This window comes from Cetorhinus maximus, chromosome 17 (assembly GCF_964194155.1).
Source record: "Cetorhinus maximus chromosome 17, sCetMax3.hap1.1, whole genome shotgun sequence".
Taxonomy (NCBI): domain Eukaryota; kingdom Metazoa; phylum Chordata; class Chondrichthyes; order Lamniformes; family Cetorhinidae; genus Cetorhinus; species Cetorhinus maximus.
Window position 1 is genome coordinate 1,239,057 of NC_135895.1, and position 19,165 is coordinate 1,258,221.

The window sequence follows — 19,165 nt, forward strand, 5'->3', positions numbered from 1 at the left end:
AGAATTCCAGAATCTAGGGAATTTTGGAAAATTAACACCAACGCATCTTCTACCTCATTAGCCACCTCTTTTAAGACCCTAGGATGAAGTCTGTCAGGACCTGGAGACTTGTCAGCTCCATCAGTTTGCTCAGTACCGCTTCCCTAGTGATTGTAATTTCACCAATTTCCCCTCTCCCTTTCACCTCCTGATTTATCACTATTACTGGAATTTTTTTCATATCTTCTATGGAGAAGACAGAAGTAACATATTTGTTTATTTCATTCGCCATTTCCTTATTATCTATTATTAACTTCCCATTCACACTCTCTGGAGGACCAACACTCACTTTATTTACCCATTTCCTGTTTTAATACCTGTAGAAACTCTTGCTATCCATTTTTACCTTTCTAGCTCAGTTCCTCTCATACTCTAATTTCTTTCTCCAGATTAACCTTTAATCATTCTCTGTCGTTCTTTATATTTTGACCAACCATCTGGCCTCCTACTTACCTTTGCAGAGTTGTATGTTTTTTCCTTAAGTTTGATGCTTTCCTTAACATCTTTAGTTAACCACAGATGGTGGGTCCTCCCCTTAGAATTTTTCTGTTTAGTAGGAATATATTTATTCCGAATATTCTGAAAAATTCCCTTAAATGTCTGCCACTGCTTCTCTATTGATCTATCCTTTAGCTGAATTTTTCATTTCACATCAGCTAGCTCAGCTTTCATCCCCATAGTTGTCCTTATTTAAGTTTAAGATACTAGTCTTAGACCCACTCCTCTCCCTTTCAAATTGGATGTAAAATTCAAGCATATTGTGGTCGCTGCTACCTAGCGGTGCCTTTACTCTGAGGTCATTAATTAATCCTGTCACATTGCACAATGCCAAGTTGAATATAACCTGCTCTCTCTGGTTGGTTCCAGAACATGCTGCTCTTAAAAGCTATCTCAAAAGCATTCTATGAACTCTTCATCCAGACTACTACTGCCAATCTGATTTTTCCAGTTTATGTGTGGATTAAAATCACCCATGATTATTGCTGTCCCTTTATCATAAGCGCACAATATTTCTTCTGGTATACTTTATCCTACATTGTGATTACTGTTAGGAGGCCTGTAGACCACTCCCACTAGTGGCTTTTTTCCCCGACTATTCCTCATCTCCATCCAAACTAATTCTACATCCTGATCTCCTGAACCAAGATCATCTCTAACAAGGATGACAGTGCTACCCCCTCCACCTTTACCTAGCTTCCTATTCTTCTTGAATATCATACACCCCTCAAAATTCAGGACCCAATCCTTCTCACACGTCTCTGTAATTGCTATCAGGTCATATTTATTTAATTCAATGTGCACTATTACCTCATTTATTTTGTAATGAATGCTATGCACATTCAGGTCCAGAGCCTTTAGTTTTGTCTTTTTGTTATCTTTGTAACATCCTCTCTTCACTATTGGTGTATTCTTAGGTTTTATCTCTCTGTCCCTTCCTGCTATTCTATGACCCTCATTTCCCATATTACTATTATGGTTGCCTGTCTTGAATCTACCCCTTGATTTGCCACATCTACGCAAGCTGACCCCTCACCCCCCTTGTTTAGTTTAAAGCCCTCTCTATTTCCCTTGTTATGCAATTTGCAAGAGCACATACCCCAGCATGGTTCAGGTGTAAATTGTCCCAAGGGTACAGCCCCCACTTTTCCCAGCTCTGGTGCCAGTGCCCCATGAACCGGAACCCACTTCTCCATCACCAGTCTTTGAGCCACACAGTCATCGCTCTAATCTTATTTGCCCCACACCAATTTGCACATGGTTCAGGTAATAATCCAGAGATTTTTACCTTTGAGGCTCTACTTCTTAATTTGGTGCCTAGCTCCACATATTGATTATGAAGAACCTCTTTCCTTGTCCTGCCTATGTCGTTGGTACCTACATCCTCCCCCTCCCACTGCAAACTCAATCGGCCAGAATTGGAGGAGCACAGAGATGTGCCAAGTTGTTGAATCAGCTCTCCAATTAGTCCCACTCCTCCTGCTCTTTCCCCCATAACTCTGCAGGTATTTCCTCCTCAAATATTTATTCAGTTTCCTTTTGAAAGTTCCTATTGAATCTGCTTCCACCTCCCTTTCAGGCAGCGCCTTCCAGATCACAACAACTCGCTGTGTAAAAAAATTCTTCTCATCTCCCCCTCTAGTTCTTTCACCGATTCTCTTCAATCTGTGTCCCTCTGGTTACCGACCCTCCTGCCACTAGAAACAGTTTCTCCCTATTTACTCAAAAACTCTTCATGATTTTGAAAACCTCTATTAAATCTCCCCTTAACCTTCTCTGCTCTAAGGAGAACAATCCCAGCTTCTCCAGTCTCTCCACATTAACTGAAGTCCCTCATCCCTGGTCCCATTGGAGTAAATCTCCTCCGCACCCTCTCCAAAGCCTTAGTTTACAAATTGACTGAACCCACGTATTTTGTTTTTTTGCCTTTTGTTTGTCTTGCATCTTCTGTCATTGTGACTAAACGTTCTCTACAATGTAATTGGCTGCTCGGTTCATGAATGCAAGTTCAGATACTGGTAGAAATTCCCCAAACCTGGATCACTGCAAAGCTAACAAACAGAAAAAGAAAATCACCTTTTCCTATTTTTAAACAGAAACCAGAAAAAAAAGAATCATTGGTCCTTTTTTGTAATATAAACCACCATTATGCACACTGCTGGAAGTCCCACACCGGTGCTCACTGTGTATCACCACCTCAAGCACAAAAGGCCTGTGTCTGAGGTGAGTGCAGGTTAATTGATTCTCTTTTCTCCCCAAACTCTTTCAGGCTCTGTCTATGTTCAAGACTGAGAAACTCTGCCTATATTCAAGACTGAAATCAATTCCCAACCATCACTTCTTCCTCTGTGATTGAACTAATTTCTCTGATGTGTCATTAACAGCGATTGAGGTAATCAGTTTATACCATTGCTTAAAAGTTCAGAGACTGCGACACTGCAGAACAAAATCAGCAATAGCAAAGCCTTTTACAGAGAAAATTGGAGTATGTGGGCAGGGTCAGTTTCCATTTTCACCCTAACATAGAATTTGGGGTTAATTCTAACCCAGCTCACCTGTCAGGAGGACGATGACATCGAACGGGACACAGGTGTTTAACAGCATTGTGCATGCATGTCTGCTCTAGCCAAAGGCAGCAAAGGCCCCTTGTCTGCTGATGCTTTAACCCGAGCAGTTTTCTTGGCAATTTTTCACAGTGGTCATTTGCCATTGCCTTCCACTCTCAGGGGCTGGGCATGGACTGCAGCAGTTCAAGAAGGCAGCTCACCACCACCTTCTCAAGGGCAACTAGGGATGGGCAATAAATGCTGGCCCAGCCAGCGAAGCCCACATCCCATGAATGAATAAAGAAGGCAGGACCCATGTCTACCTCAGCCAGAATGAGAATCAAACCTGCGTTGTTGGTGTTATTCTGAGTCATCTGGTCAACTGAGCTAACCAAACCCCTCCTGCATTCATATAGCATCTTTAATGCAGTAAAAAGCCTCATGGGACTTCAGGGGTGATTAGCAAACAGGATTTGACACCAAGTCATTAAAAAAAACATTAAGGAAAGTGACCAAAAGCTTGGGTCAAAGAGATGGATTTTAAGGAGTGTCTTAAAGGAGGAGATAGAAGTAGAGTGGGGAAAAGTTTAGGGGGGGAATTTCAGAGCTTAGGGCCCAGGCAGCTGGAGGCATGGCTGCCAATGGTGGAACGATTAAAATCGGGGGTGCTCAAGAGGCCGGTATTGGAGGAGCACTGAGATCCAGGGCAGTTATAGGACTTGAGGAGATTGCAGAGATTGCGAAGAGAGAGCCCAGGGAAGGATGAGAATTCTAAATGGAGGTATGTCTGGGCTGGGAATGTGGGTCACTGAGTAAAGAGCTGATGGGTGAATAGGGCAGCAAGGCTTTTAGATGAGCTGAGGCATATGGATCTTTTTTGGCCCTATTTTATTCTACACTGATGCCAACGAATGTCAGGTGAGTGCATTCTCCCAAATCCTGTGGGATTCCCATCCAAGTACTCAAGTTAAAATTGTCTCCTATAATCCTACAATTTGCATTCAGTCAGTATTAATGACACTTCTTGGAGGCTCAATCTTGGGTCAAATGTTTAGAGTCAGTAGTCAGCCCAACGGCTTAGGGGAAGGGTCGCTGGGGGTGGGACCGAGCAGATTTCTCGGAGTGAGAGATTTCTGGGGTGGGTGTGTGGATTTCAGTCCTGTGATTAGAATCTGGGTGGGATGATTAACAATTGCTATAATAAGGAATAACCTTCAGACTGGATAGAAGCACAAATCATATTTCATACATTTCTGACAGGAGGGAATTGTGCATTGAGGTTCCCCCAGGGTCACTAGCAGAACAATGGCTTTTCTTGCTTTAGGCTCTGTGTTTGGGGAATAGTTTCACAGTTTGTGGATGATGGAAAATTTGACAAAGTAGTAAAGAGTGTGCAGGGCAGGAGCAGATTTGACAGGGACAGACAGATTGGGAAAATCAGCAAGAAATGGAGGGTCGCTGAGGTAATGGAGTGAAGACTTGGAGTTTGGTGAGAGGGGAGTTTTAAGTGTTAATTTTGTTCCTAAACTTTGCTCTTTCAATCTATTCTAGTTTGTAATTAGCACTAACTGGAAAGTGTTGTGTAAGCAGGCTAAGTTCCTTATTTCTTGCAGTTTAGACAGGGTCAACTCACTCTTAGCTGTAGGAGCTGAGTAGTTAATTAGCTAACTGGTTTAATCTGGTTACTGTAGCTCCAGTTCAGGTTAGTATAAATTCAGGGTTCTTTAGTGCAGCCTTGGCAAATGGAATGCAGCTGACCAACTATGTGAAAACTTGGAGTTTGGTGAGAGGGGAGTTTGGGGAAGGACGTGTTTGTTTCCTCTTTCGATCTTTCTTACCCATAGAAATTGGTTCTTGCTCTACTACAGGGAAAGGAGCTGGCTGTTTGGTGAGTATCTGGTAAGCTGATAAGTTCTATTCTATCCCTAAGATTTAAAATAGTATATAAATTGGTAGTAAAGTTAATAAAATATATAAGAAAGCAACATAAATAAGTGATTAATATAATTAAGTAATTATTTAACACACATTATGGATGTCCGGATGTCAAGGCTGCAGCATGTGGGAGTTCCTGGATACCAGTGTGATCCAGGGCAAACACATCTGCAGAAAGTGTCTGCGGCTGCAGGAGCTTCGGCTCAGAGTCATCGAGCTGGAGGCTGAGCTGCAGACACTGCGACACATCAGTGGGGGAAAGTTACCTGGATACTTTATACCAGGAGGCAGTCACACCACTTAGGATAGGGTATTTTGATTTGGTCAGTGGCCAGGGACAGGAGGGTGTGACTGTGAGTGAAGCAGGTAAGAGGACCCAGAGGGCAGGAGTGCAGGAGTGTGAGCCTCTGCAATTGTCCAACAGGTTTGAGGTTCTCTCAGTTTGTCTGAATGAGAGTGGGGGCTGCAGGGTGGATGAGCAAACTGACCATGGCCCCGTGGTGCAGGAAAACATTCAAGTTGGGGGAGCACAAAGGAATGTAGTGGTAGTAGGGGACAGGATAGTGAGGGGGATTGACACTGTTCCCTGCAGCAAAGGGCGAGAGTCCAGGCGGCTTTGTTGCCTGGCCGGTGCCAGGGTTCGGGACATCTGCTCAGAGCTGGAGAGGAACTTGCGGTGGGAGGGGGAGGATCCAGTGGTTGTAGCCCATGTCGGTACCAATGACATAGGCAGGATGAGGAAGGAGGCTCTGCATAGTCAGTATGATGAGCTAAGGCACAAAATTAAGAAGCGGAACCTCAAAGGTAATAATTTCTGGATTATTACCTGAGCCACATGCAAACCGGTATAGGACAAATAAGATTAGAGAAATGAATGCGTGGTTCAAAGACTGGTGTGGAAGAAATGGGTTCAGGTTCATGGGGCACTGGCACCAGTATTGGGGAAAGAGGGATCTATACCGTTACGACAGTCTACGCCTGTGACCATGCTGGGGCTGGTGTCCTCACGAGCTGCCTAACTAGGGAAGTAGAGAGGATTTTAAACAGAATAGTTGGGGCAAGGGATCAAATTTGGGAAGATGTGATAAACCAAAGGATAGAAACAAGGCAAGAGAGACAGGTATTAATATGGGAAATGATAAACAAACTGTGACAGGAAGGGCCAGAGAGTATAATTCTAAGAGTGAATCAGCAGATAAGGCTAAATGCTACAAAAAGGCTCTGTATCTAAATGCACGTAGCATTCAAAACAAAACAGATGAACTGATAGCACAAATAGAAATAAATAAGTATGATCTGATAGCCATTACAGAGACATGGATAGAGGATGACATGGTTTGGGACCTGAATATTGAAGCGCATGGGACATTTAGGAAGGACAGGAGGTTAGGAAAAGGTGGAGGGGTGGGTCTGTTAATTAATGATGGTATTAGCACATTAGAGAGGGTGACCTAAGTTCAGGAAACCAGGATGTAGAAACGGTTTGGGTTGAGATGAGAAATGATAAAGGTGAGAAGTCACTTGTGGGAGTGGTGTACAGGCCCCCCTAATCTTAACTACACAGTTGGACAGAGTATAAAAGAGGAGATAATGGGAGCTTGTCAGAAAGGTACAGCAATAATTAAGGGGGATTTTAATCTACACATAGACTGGAAAAATCAGAGTGACAAAAGTAGCATAGATGAGGAGTTCATAGAATGTTTTCAGGCTAGTTTCTTAGAACAGCAAGTTCTGGAACCAACCAGAGAGCAGGCTATACTAGACCTGGTATTATGCGATGAGATAGGGTTAATTGATAACCTCCTAGTGAAGGCCCCACCCTAGGTAGCAGCGATTTGAGTCTGATTGAATTTTACATTCATTTTGAGGGAAAAACGAGTGTGTCCAAGGCTAGCATTTTAAACTTAAATAAGGGCAATTATAAGGGTATGAAAGCGGAGTTAACTAAAGTGAACTGGCAAATGAGGTTAAGGGGTAGGTCAATAGAAGTTCAGTGGCAGACATTTAAAGGGATATTTCAGAATATACAGGATACATTCCAATGAGAAAGAAAAATTCCAAGGGGAGGGCCCACTATCCGTGGTTAACTAAAAAAGTTAAAGACACTATCAAACTTAAAGAAAAGGCATATAATTACACAAAGACAGGTGGCAGGTCAGAAGATTGGAAACAGTATAAAGAACAGAAAAAAATGAGAAAAGATTAATAAAGAGGGAAAAATTAAAGTATGACAGAAAGTTAGTTAGTGATATAAAGGTGAATAGTAAGAGTTTCTATTGATATTTAAAAAAGAGTTAACAAAGTGAGTCTTGATCCTATAGAGGGTGCATCTGGGAAGTTAGTAATGGAAAATGGGTGATGGCGGACGAATTAAACAGGTATTTTGCTTCGGTCCTCACTGGAGAGGTCACAAGTAATATCCCAGAAATAGCTGTAAATCCGGAAATGGAAGGAAGGGATGAACTCAGGAAAATTACAATCACCAGGGAAGTAAATGGTACTGAGCAAATTATTGGGGTTGTGGGCTGACAAATCCCCAGGTCCAAATGGACTTCATCCTAAGGTCTTGAAAGAATTGGGTGGTGAGATAGTTGATGCATCGGTTTTAATTTTCCAAAATTCCCGAGATTCGGGGAAGGTTCCATTAAATTGGAAAGTAGCAAATGTAACTCCTTTATTCAACAAGGGAGGGAGGCAGAAAGCAGGAAACTACAGGCCTATTAGCCTAACATCTGTCATAGGGAAAATGTTAGAAGCTATTATTAAAGATGTTATAGCAGGGCACTTGGAAAATTTTGAGGAACTCAGGCAGAGTCAACATGGTTTTGTAAAAGAGAACTCATGTTTAACCAATTTATTGGAGTTCTTTGAAGGAGTCACATATGCTGCAGATAAAGGGGAACCAGTGGATGTACTGTACTTAGATTTCCAGAAGGCATTTGATAAAGTGCCACGTCAAATGTTATTGCAGAAAATAAAAGCTCATGGTGTAAGGGGTAACATATTGGCATGGATAGAAGATTGGCTGGCTAACATAAAGCAGAGAGTTGGCATAAATGGGTCTTTTTCTGGTTGGCAGGATGTGATGAGTGGTGTGCTACAGGATCAGTGCTGGGCCCTCAACTTTTTACAATTTATATAAATGACTTGGATGAAGGGATGGATGGGATGGTTGCTAAATTTGTTGATGACACAAAGATAGGTAGGAAAATAAATTATGAAAAGGACATAAGGAGGCTAAAAAGTGACATAGACAGGTTAAGTGAGTGCATAGTGGTATTGTTGCTGGACAACTAATCCAGAAGGCCAGAGTGATTCTGCAGACTGGGGTTCAAATCTCACACAGGGTGGAATTTGAATTCAGTAAAAACGATCTGGAACTAAAAGTAAAGTTTAAGGGAGACCATGAAATCATTGTCGATTGTTGTAAAAACTCATCTGGTTCATTAATTCCCTTTAGGGAGGGAAATGTGTCGCCCTTACCTGGTTTGGTCTACACGTGACTCCAGACCCAAAGCAATGTGGTTGACTCTTAAATGCCCTCTGAAATGGCCGAGCAAACTGTTCAGTTGTAACAAATCATTACAAAGACACAAAAAAGGAATGAAACCGGACAGACCACCCGGCATCGACCGGGGCACCGGAAACGACAATGGAAATCACAGCCCTGTCGACCCTGCAAAGTCCTCCTTACTAACATCTGGGGGCTAGTGCCAAAATTGGGAGAGTTGTCTCACAGACTAGTCAAGCAACAGCCTGACATAGTCATCCTCACGGAATCATACCTTATACATAATGTCCCAGACACTACCATCACCATCCCTGGGTATGTCCTGTCCCACCGGCAGGACAGACCCAGCAGAGGTGGCAGCACAGTGGTATACAGTCGGGAAGGAGTGCCCTCAGTGTAATTGACTCTGGATCCCATGAAGTCTTACAGCATCAGGTCAAACATGGGCAAGGAAACCTCCTGCTGATTACCACGTACCGCTCTCCCTCAGCTGATGAATCACTGCTCTTCCAGGTTGAACACCACTTGGAGGAAGCACTGAGGGTGGCAAGGGCGCAAAATGTAGTCTGGGTGGGGGACTTCAATGTCCATCACCAAGAGTGGCTCACTACAGACTGAGCTGGGCAAGTCCTATATGACATAGCTGCTAGACTGGGCAGATGGTGAGGGAACCAAGAGGGAAAAACCTACCTGAACTCATCCTCTCCAACCCGCCTGCTGCAGATGCATCTGCCCATGACAGTATCAGTAGGAGTGACCACCACACAGTCATTGTGGAGACGAAGTTCCACCTTCACATTGAGGATACCCTCCATTGTGTTGTGTGGCACTACCACCGTGCTAAATGGCATAGATTTCAAACAGATCTAGCAACTCAAGACTGGGCACCCATGAGGTGCTGTAGGCCACCAGCAGCTGCAGAATTGTACTCGAACACAATCTGTAACCTCAGGGCCCAGCATATCTCCCACTCTACCATTACCATCAAGCCAGGGGATCAACCCTGGTTCAATGAAGAGTGCAGGAGGGCATGCCAGGAGCAGCACCAGGCACACCTAAAAATGAGGTGTCAACCTGGTGAAGCTATAACACGGGACAACTTGTGTGCCAAACAGTACAAGCAGCAAGTGATGTACAGAGCTAAGTGATCCCACAACCAACGGATCAAATCTAAGCTCTGCAGTCCTGTCATATCCAGTTGTGAATGGTGGTGGACAATTAAACAACTCACTGGAGGATGAGGCTCCACAAATATCCCCATCCTCAATGATGGAGGAGCCCAGCTCAAAATCAATGCAAAAGACAAGGCTGAAGCATTTGCTGCAATCTTCAGCCAGAAGTGCCCAGTGGATGATCCATCTCGGCCTCCTCTGGAGGTCCCCAGCATCACAGATGCCAGTCTTCAGCCAATTCAATTCACTCCACGTGATATCAGGAAAGAGCTGAAGGCACTTGATACTGGAAAGACTATGGGCTCTGACAATATTCCGGCAATAGTACTGAAGACTTGCGTTCCAGAAATTGCTGCGCCCCTAGCCAAGCTGTTCCAGTACAGCTACAACACTGGCATCTACCCGGCTATGTGGAAAATTGCCCAGGTATGTCCTGTACACAGAAAGCAGGACAAATCCAACCCGGCCAATTACCGCCCCATCAGTCTACTCTCCATTATCAGTAAAATAATGGAAGGGGTCATCAACAGTGCTATCAAGTGGCACTTGCTTAGCAATAACCTGCTCACTGATGCCCAGTTTGGGTTCCACCAGGGCCACTCAGCTCCTGACCTCATTACAGCCTTGGTTCAAACATGGACAAAAGAGCTGAACTCCCGAGGTGAGGTGAGAGTGACTGCCCTTGACATCAAGGCAGCATTTGACCGAGTGTGGCATCAAGGAGCCCTAACAAAACTGGAGTCAATGGGAATCAGGGGGAAACTCTCCACTGTTTGGAGTCATACCTAGCACAAAGGAAGATGGTTGTGGTGGTTGGAGGTCAGTCATCTCAGCTCCAGGACATCACTGCAGGAGTTCCTCAGGGTAATGTCCTAAGCCCAACCATCTTCAGCTGCTTCATCAATGACCTCCCTTCCATCATAAGGTCAGAATTTGGGATGTTCGCTGATGATTGCACAATGTTCAGCACCATTCATGACTCCTCAGATACTGAAGCAGTACATGTCCAAATGCAGCAAGACCAGGACAATATCCAGGCTTGGGCTGACAAGTGGCAAGTAATATTCACACCACACAAGTACCAGGCAATGGCCATCTCCAACAAGAGAGAATCCAACCACCACCCCTTGATGTTCAATGACATTACCATCACTGAATCCCCTACTATCAACATCCAGGGGGGGTTACCATTGACCAGAAACTGAACTGGACTAGCCATATAAATACTGTGGCTACAAGAGCAGGTCAGAGGCTAAGAATATCACCTCTTGACTCCCCCAGAGCCTGTCCAGCATCTACAAGGAACAAGTCAGAGTGTGATGCAATACTCCCCACTTGCCTGGCTGAGTGCAGCTCCCACAATACTCAAGAAGCTCGACTCCATCCAGGGCAAAGCAGCCCCCTTGATTGGCACCACACTCACAAACATTTACTCCCTCCACCACTGATGCACAGAAGTAGCAGTGTGTACCATTTACAAGATGCACTGCAGGAATTCACCAAGGCTCCTTCGACAGCACCTTCCAAACCCATGACCACTACCATCTAGAAGGACAAGTGCAGCAGATAGATGGGAACACCACCACCTGGAAGTTCCTGTCCAAGTCACTCACCATCCTGACTTGGAAATATATCGCCGTTCCTTCACTGTCACTGGGTCAAAATCCTGGAACTCTTTCCCTAACAGCACTGTGGGTGTACCTACACCACATGGACTGCAGCAGTTCAAGAAGGCAGCTCACCACCACCTTCTCAAGGGCAACTAGGGATGGGCAACAAATGCTGGATAAATTTGAATGAATAAAGAAAATGGAGAATAATGTGAGCAAATGTGAAACTTTTTCAGGAAGAATAAAAGAGAAGCATATTATCTAGATGGTGAGGGACTGCAGAGCTCTGAGATTCAGAGGGATCTGGGCGTCCCAGTGCATGAATGATAAAGGGTTAGTATGTAGGTACAGCAGGTAAGTAGGAAAATAGAATGTTATCCCTTATTGTGAGGGGCATTGATTACAAAAGTAGGGAGGTTATCATTCAATGTACAGGACACTAGTGAGACCACATCTGGAGTATTGTGTACAGTTCTGGTCACCTTAGTTAAAGAAAGATGTAAATGCATTGGAAGCAATTCAGAGAAGGTTTACTAGATTAATACCAGGAATGGGCAAGTTGTCTTATGAGGGAAGGCTGGACAGGATAGGCTTGTATCCACTGGAGTTTAGAAGGGTATGAGTGGACTTGATTGAAACCTTTACGATCCTGAGGGGTTATGACCGGGTGGATGTGGAGAGGATGTTTCCTCTTGTGGGAGAATCTAAAATTAGAGGTCACTGTTTAAAAATAAGGGGTCGCTCATTTAAAACAGAGATGAGGAGAATTTTTTTCTCTCAGAGGGTCGTGAGTCTTTGGAACTCTCTTCCTCAAAAAGCGGTGGAAGCAGAGTCTTTGAATAATTTTAAAGCCGAGGTGGATAAACCCTTGATTAACACAGGGGGTGAAAGGTTATTGGGGGTGGGTAGAAAAGTGGGGTTGAGGTTACACAGATCAGCCATGATCTTATTGAATGGCAGAGCAGGCTCGAGGGGCCGAGTGGCCCACTCCTGCTCCTAATTTGTATGTTCGTAACATGCAGAGACAATTTAATGTGGATAAGTGTGAAGTGATGGATTTTAGTGGGAACATGATTGCCAAATAATCCAAAGGGTTGGATTGTGAGGAGGGTGAAAGAGCAGAGGGTCCAGTGGGCGGGGGCTGCGTATTTACAAACCCTTGAAGGTGGCAGGACATGTTGATGACACACTGGATTTTTAAAAAATGTTATCCTTCACCCTTTCTAAATCACTGGTTAAGTTTCAAGTGGAGTGTTGTATCCAAGATATTCAATTGCATTAGCATTGCTGAATCCCCCACTATAATATCCTGGGGGTTAGCATTGATCAGAAACTGAACTGGACTAGCCATATAAATACTGTGGCTAAAAGAGCAGGTCAGAGGCTGGGAATCCTGCGATGAGTAACTCACCTCCTGACTCCCCAGAGCCTGTCCACCATCTACAAGGCACAAGTCGGGAGTGTGATGGAATAATCTCCACTTGCCTGGATGAATGCAGCTCCCACAACACTCAAGGACCTCAACACCATCCAGGACAAAGCAACCCACTTGATTGGCACCACATCCACAAACATTCGCTCCATCCACCACCATTAGCAGCAGTGTGTGTACCATCTACAAGATGTACTGCAGGAATTCACCAAGGCTCCTTCAACAGTACATTCCAAACCCACAACCTCTATCATCTAGAAGGACAAGGGCAGCAGGCACATGGGAACACCACCATCTGGAAGTTCCCCTCCAAGCCACTCACCATTCTGACTTGGAAATATATCACCGTTCCTTCACTGTCACTGGGTCAAAATCCTGGAACTCCCTCCCTAACAGCACTGTGGGTGTACCTACACCACATGGACTGCAGCGGTCCAAGAAGGCAGCTCACCACCATCTTCTCAAGGGCAACTAGGGATGGGCAATAAATGCTGGCCTTGCCGGTGATATTTTTATTGGAAAGAAAATTCCAATTCTAGGTACTATGCTTTCTTTAAACGCCAAGGCATTACAAAGTTTGCTAAGGAGGTTTACCAGAATGATAACTGCAAAGAGGGACTTCATTTAATGTGGAGAGACTGGAGAAGCTGGGATGGTTCTCCTTGGAGCAGAGCAGGTTAAGAGGGAATTTAATGGATGTGTTGTCTGTTTGATTGAGCCATTAAGGCAGAACTGTTTCTCCTTGAATTGGATCAGTAGCCAGAGGTCATTGATTTTAAATAATTGCAAAATAACATATGCAGGCAGTGGTTAGGGACTGGAATGCACAGTCTGACAGTGTGGTGGGGGCAGGTTCAACTGAAACGTTCAAAAAGGAATTAGAGTGCTAGCTGCAAAGGAAGAATGTGCAGGGTTACAGGGAAAAGGTGGGAGAATGGCACTAAGGGAATTGCTCATTCAGAGAACCGGTGCAGACATGATGGGCCAAATGGCCTCCTGTGCTGTAACAATTCTGTGATTCTGTGATGAGGGGAAATGAGGAGAAATGTTTTCACACAGAGTTCCTGTGATCTGGAATGCATTAACTGAAAGGGTGGATGGATCAGATTCTATCAGAACTTTCAGAAAGGTAACTGGATATGTACTTGAAGAGTAAAATTTACAGGGCTATGGGGAAAGAGCAGGAGAGTGGGACTAGTTGGAGAACTCTTTCAAAGAGCTGACACAGACAGGATGGGCCGAATGGCCTCCTTCTGCGCTGTAAGGTTCTGTGATTCTAATCATTATTCTGTTCCACTGTCTTTTTGAAAACTTTAACAGGAAATAAAATCTCCTTCAGGGCAAACTGAGCGGCTCCATAAGTGAACTTCAGTAAGACTTAACCTGTAACTCACTCACTCTCTCAGTCTGCCGGTTGCTCTGCTGGGTTTAATCTTAAACTAGTCCCATGGGGTAACCGGTGCAATCAGCACTGGCTAAATCCTCGAAATAACAGGGTCACATTTCTGAAACGGAATCAATCTTGTTGAAAGTTTACTGCAGGCTGTAAAGCTGAGAGGGCAGCAATGGTGTGAGAATCAATCAGTGTAACTTTCAGCTCCTCTCTCTCCAGTCAATGCTACTGTCTGGCCCAGAATGTCACTGGGAATCTTTCCAACAATCAGCACCAGTAAACCAAGGCACTGTCTACGTGGACATCAGACCATTCGGACTGAGAATTCCCACCCACCCCCCCCCCACCCCACCCCTTTTCATCATTGTCATTCATCAAATTACCAACTGACTCCAGGTTGCCACAGGAGGAAATTGCTTCCAAATCCGTGTCCATGGATCTGTGGAAGTGGCCTGCTCCCTGTGTCCATCCACCCTCACATACAAATTGAGGCAGAATGAACAGTTCATCTTTGTCATGTTGTCACTCTCGCTGTCCACATTGGGCTCGGACCTGCACACAATCTCCATTTGCCACATTCTTAATCTCAGGGCAGCAGCTATACTCTAAACAGAGACAGACACACAGATATAAAGTCCCCACCCCACCCCACACACATGCACAGCAACACACACCCCCACACACACACACATACACACACACACACAGACAGGCACAGGCACACACGGATGCACACACATGCAGTCACACAGACACAGTCACAGACACACACACACACAGACACACACATACACACAGTAAGAGACACAGACACACATGATCAAACACATGGACACACTTAGACAGACACAGTGACACACACAGACACACGCACAGATACACACACACATTGACACACACACACAGTGACACATAGATAGACACACAATCACACACAAAGGCACACACTGTCCCACACACTCCCCCACCACACGCACACACACTCGCACACTCTCCGTCTCCCACACACACACACACACACACTCGCACACTCTCCGTCTCCCACACACACACACACACATACACTCACAGACACACACTCTCTCCACCCCACACACACAGGCACAAACTGTCTCACATGCTCCCCTACCACACACACACGCTCTCTCTCTCTCTCTCTCTCACACGCACACACTGGGTGTCCTGGGACTCCTGATTTGGCCCCTTTGGCGGTTCGGCTCCATTCCTCCGCCAGTATTGCAGGGAGTCCCTCCCAGTGGGTGACGATAGCGCCGGGGAAAAGGGCGACCCTGTTCCCCACCCCCAACAACATTCTTCCCTTGCCCAGACTGGGAGTCCTGGACTCACCGCTCAGTGCTGTATTTTTACATTTTCTCTAAAGTTGTCATTTTTACCATTGATTCTTTCAATTGCTTCTATAATCCAGCTCTACCCCAGCTTTAATTCCATCTGGAAATTATCAATGTACAATATCTATTGTGTGCAGCATGTGCACAATGTATAATCTACACATTATCTATAGTATACGGCATGTGCACAATATATAATATATACAATAATCTATTCACAATGTTACATGATAGATGCACAAGATATATACAGCTGAGGCCTTGGAGAGGGTGCGGAGGAGATTTACTCCAATGGGACCAGGGATGAGGGACTTCAGTTAATGTGGAGAGACTGGAGAAGCTGGGATTGTTCTCCTTAGAGCAGAGGTTAGAGAACGCAGACATGATGGGCTGAATGGCCTCTTTTGTGCTCAAAATTTTCTATGGTTCTATGACGCTAGGAGATTTAATCGAGGTGTTCAAAACCATGAAGAGTTTGGATAGAGTAAATAAGGAGAAACTGTTTCCAGTGGCGGGAGGGTCGGTAACCAGAGGGACCCAGATTGAAGAGAATCGGTGAAAGAATCAGAGGGGGAGATGAGGAGAATTTATTTTTACACAGCGAGTTGTTGTGATCTGGAAGGCGCTGCCTGAAAGGGCGGTGGAAGCAGATTCAATAATAACTTTCAAAAGAGGAATTGGAGAAATATTTGAAGGGGGGAAATTTGCAGGGATATGGGGAAAGGGCAGGGGCAGTGGGATTAGTCAGGTAGCCCTTTCAAAGAGCTAGCACAGACAGGATGGGATGAATGGCTTCTTTCTGTGCTGTAAGATTCTCTGATTCACAGTTGTCAATTCTAATGGATCCCCAGCTCACACTCCCTCCAGCTGATAATAAACTCGATTGAACTGCCCTTTGCTTGGATTTGTTGAGAGGATCCTGAGAAATCCTCCCCTTTTTTCCAGCCTCCGATTCATAAACTCACTGGAATGAGGTATTTTTGAAACAAGTTCTCCACAGTGTGCACTGTTTCTGTGGAAGAAAGCAGCTACTGTGCAGCGGCAGCAGGTATTCTCAACCCAACTTAACCAAATATTTAAGTAGCTGCAGCTTCCCCGGAGCAGAGTTAACCTGTTCGCTGCCGGGACACAGGGTTGTATTCACCCCGCTGGAGCCTGCTCCAGTTCACCTTGTGGACCATGGAGCGGAACCACACCCCCCACCCACCCCACCCACCCCGGGGGGAGAGGGAGAGGGACAGGGAGAGGGAGAGGGGGGGGTGGGGGTGACATCGAAACAGCTTTTTCCACCTTGAATCATTTTCATTAACTTTGGCATGAAATTCAAACTCTTTTCCGTCCATCATTTGTCACATCGTCGGATCATTTACGCTCAAACGGTGAATACTGTAACCGGAATAGTGCGATAGGTAGATATCAGGGAGAGAGGGAGGAGAGGAGGAGGGCAGAGGGGAATAGAGAGAGAGAGAAAGCTAGAAAGAGAGAAAGAAGAGGGATCGGGAGAGGGGGAGAGAAAAGGAGAGGATGGAGGGGGCCAAAGTGCCTGATGGAGAGAATAGGGCAGCATTAAAGGGAGAGAGGAATAGAGGAATGTGGATCGAGGCAGATGGAGAGAAAGGGGGGATAAAGGCAGGATGGGTGAGAAACTGAGATAGGGACAGAGAGACAGAGAGTGACAGACAGACAAAGAAACAGAGAGAAACAGATAGAGAGACAAAGAGACAGAGAGACAGACAGAGAGACAGAGAAACAGACAGAGAGACAGAGAGTGACAGACAGACAAAGAAACAGAGAGAAACAGACAGAGAGACAGAGAAACAGACAGAGAGACAGATACAGAAAGACAGACATAGAGATGGACACAGAAAGAGACAGACACAGAAAGAGACAGACACAGAGAGACAGACGGACAGACAGAGAGACAGACACAGAAAGAGACAGACAGAGAGAGAGAGAGACAGACACAGAGGGACAGAGACAGAGGCAGACCATTGGGAGGAAAGGTCCGGAGATTTTGAAATTTCTGACCATTCTCCTCCTCTTTCCTGAGGGACCCTGAAACTCACCTCCTCTTACACTTGAAACTTGAAGGGATGATATACATGTTACTGTGAATATGGTGCAGATTCTCAGCAACCTTCTCGTTTTCCACCGAGTGTTCGACCTCTCCATCATCCTGTCCGGAGCCCAGGGAGTGTGAACAGAAGCACTGGCCGGCTGCAGGTTATCTCAGACAGTCCCACACAGGAGAGCAATCCCAAAGCGGATTCTTTACAAAGCCATCCGAGTGCGGCCGGCCTCCTGATCGTCTCTGCTCCAGCCCAGGGCCCCCTTCAGTTGCTGTTCCGCAGCAGCCAACAGGAACTCTGCAAACTGCAGCGGAATACTGAGCGCAATCGGAACCCCTCAAAGGCACGTCCCAGGACTGGGAGACACCATATCCAGACTAGGGGGTGGGGGGAAGGATGAGGAGGGGGGGGGTGGGGGGGTGGGGGAGGGAGGATGTGAGGTTGGGGAGGGGGGGGGGAGGCTGACAGCTAATCATCAGCTACTGAAACTGAGCCCGATCACCTGCAGCAACAAATCACCGGCCACTGAAATCCACATCACACATCCCATTGGCCGCTGGGCGCAACTCCTCGCTCTCCAAAAAACTTCTCACTTTCCTCAAAGAACTCATCAGAGGCACTAGGAATGTCAGGAGGGAGACAGAGGCAGGCAGAACCAGACTGAGAGAGAGACAGAGAGAAGAGTGTGAGAGGCAGAGGGAGAGAGACAGAGAGAGAGAGTGTGAGAGGCAGAGGGAGAGAGACAGAGAGAGAGAGAGTGAGAGGCAGAGGGAGAGAGACAGAGAGAGAGAGTGTGAGAGGCAGAGGGAGAGAGACAGAGAGAGAGAGTGTGAGAGGCAGAGGGAGAGAGACAGAGAGAGAGAGAGTGAGAGGCAGAGGGAGAGAGACAGAGAGAGAGAGTGTGAGAGGCAGAGGGAGAGAGACAGAGCCAGAGACACAGGGAGAGAGACAGAGAGAGAGACAGAGAGAGAGAGAGAGAGCCAGACGGAGAGACAGAGTGTGAGAGGCACAGGGAAAGAGACAGAGCCAGGCGGAGAGAGAGAGAGACAGAGGGAGAGACAGAGAGAGAGAGAGACAGGGAGAGAGAGAGAGAGACAGGGAGAGGGGGATATGGGCCCGCCTTTGGTTTAATTCCTGCACTGATTGGAGTTGCACTAATCTTAAGCAAATGAAAAACTACAAAAATAAACAATTAAAAGGCATTTTATTTGATCATTTTTAATTTTATTTTCCTGTAGAAAGGGCCGGTTCCGGAGTTTGCTCAGGTCTCCCGGAGCAGTGAAGGTTTGAATTGCAGCGTTCGCACCTTTCCCGACACAGAGAGACACAGAGAGACTGGGAGACACAGAGAGACTGGGAGACACAGAGAGACTGGGAGAGACTGGGAGACACAGAGAGACTGGGAGAGACTGGGAGACACAGTGAGACTGGGAGAGACTGGGAGACACAGAGAGACTGGGAGAGACTGGGAGACACAGAGCGACTGGGAGACACAGAGAGACTGGGAGACACAGAGAGACTGGGAGAGACTGGGAGACACAGAGAGATTGGGAGAGACTGGGAGACACAGAGAGACTGGGAGACACAGAGAGACTGGGAGAGACTGGGAGA

The 19,165-nt window shown here is 45.8% G+C and overlaps 1 protein-coding gene across 1 annotated transcript in view; it reads right to left on the reverse strand.

Annotated features, from left to right (window-relative positions):
* Nucleotides 1-17,809, reverse strand: part of LOC144692808 (collagen alpha-1(XI) chain-like) — a 145,016-nt gene extending 127,207 nt beyond the window's left edge. The window contains exon 1 of the mRNA XM_078561883.1: nucleotides 17,552-17,809. Coding sequence (XP_078418009.1) covers nucleotides 17,552-17,660 — 109 coding nt within the window. The 5' untranslated portion in view covers nucleotides 17,661-17,809. The remainder of the gene's footprint in view (nucleotides 1-17,551) is intronic.
* Nucleotides 17,810-19,165: the final 1,356 nt, after the last annotated feature.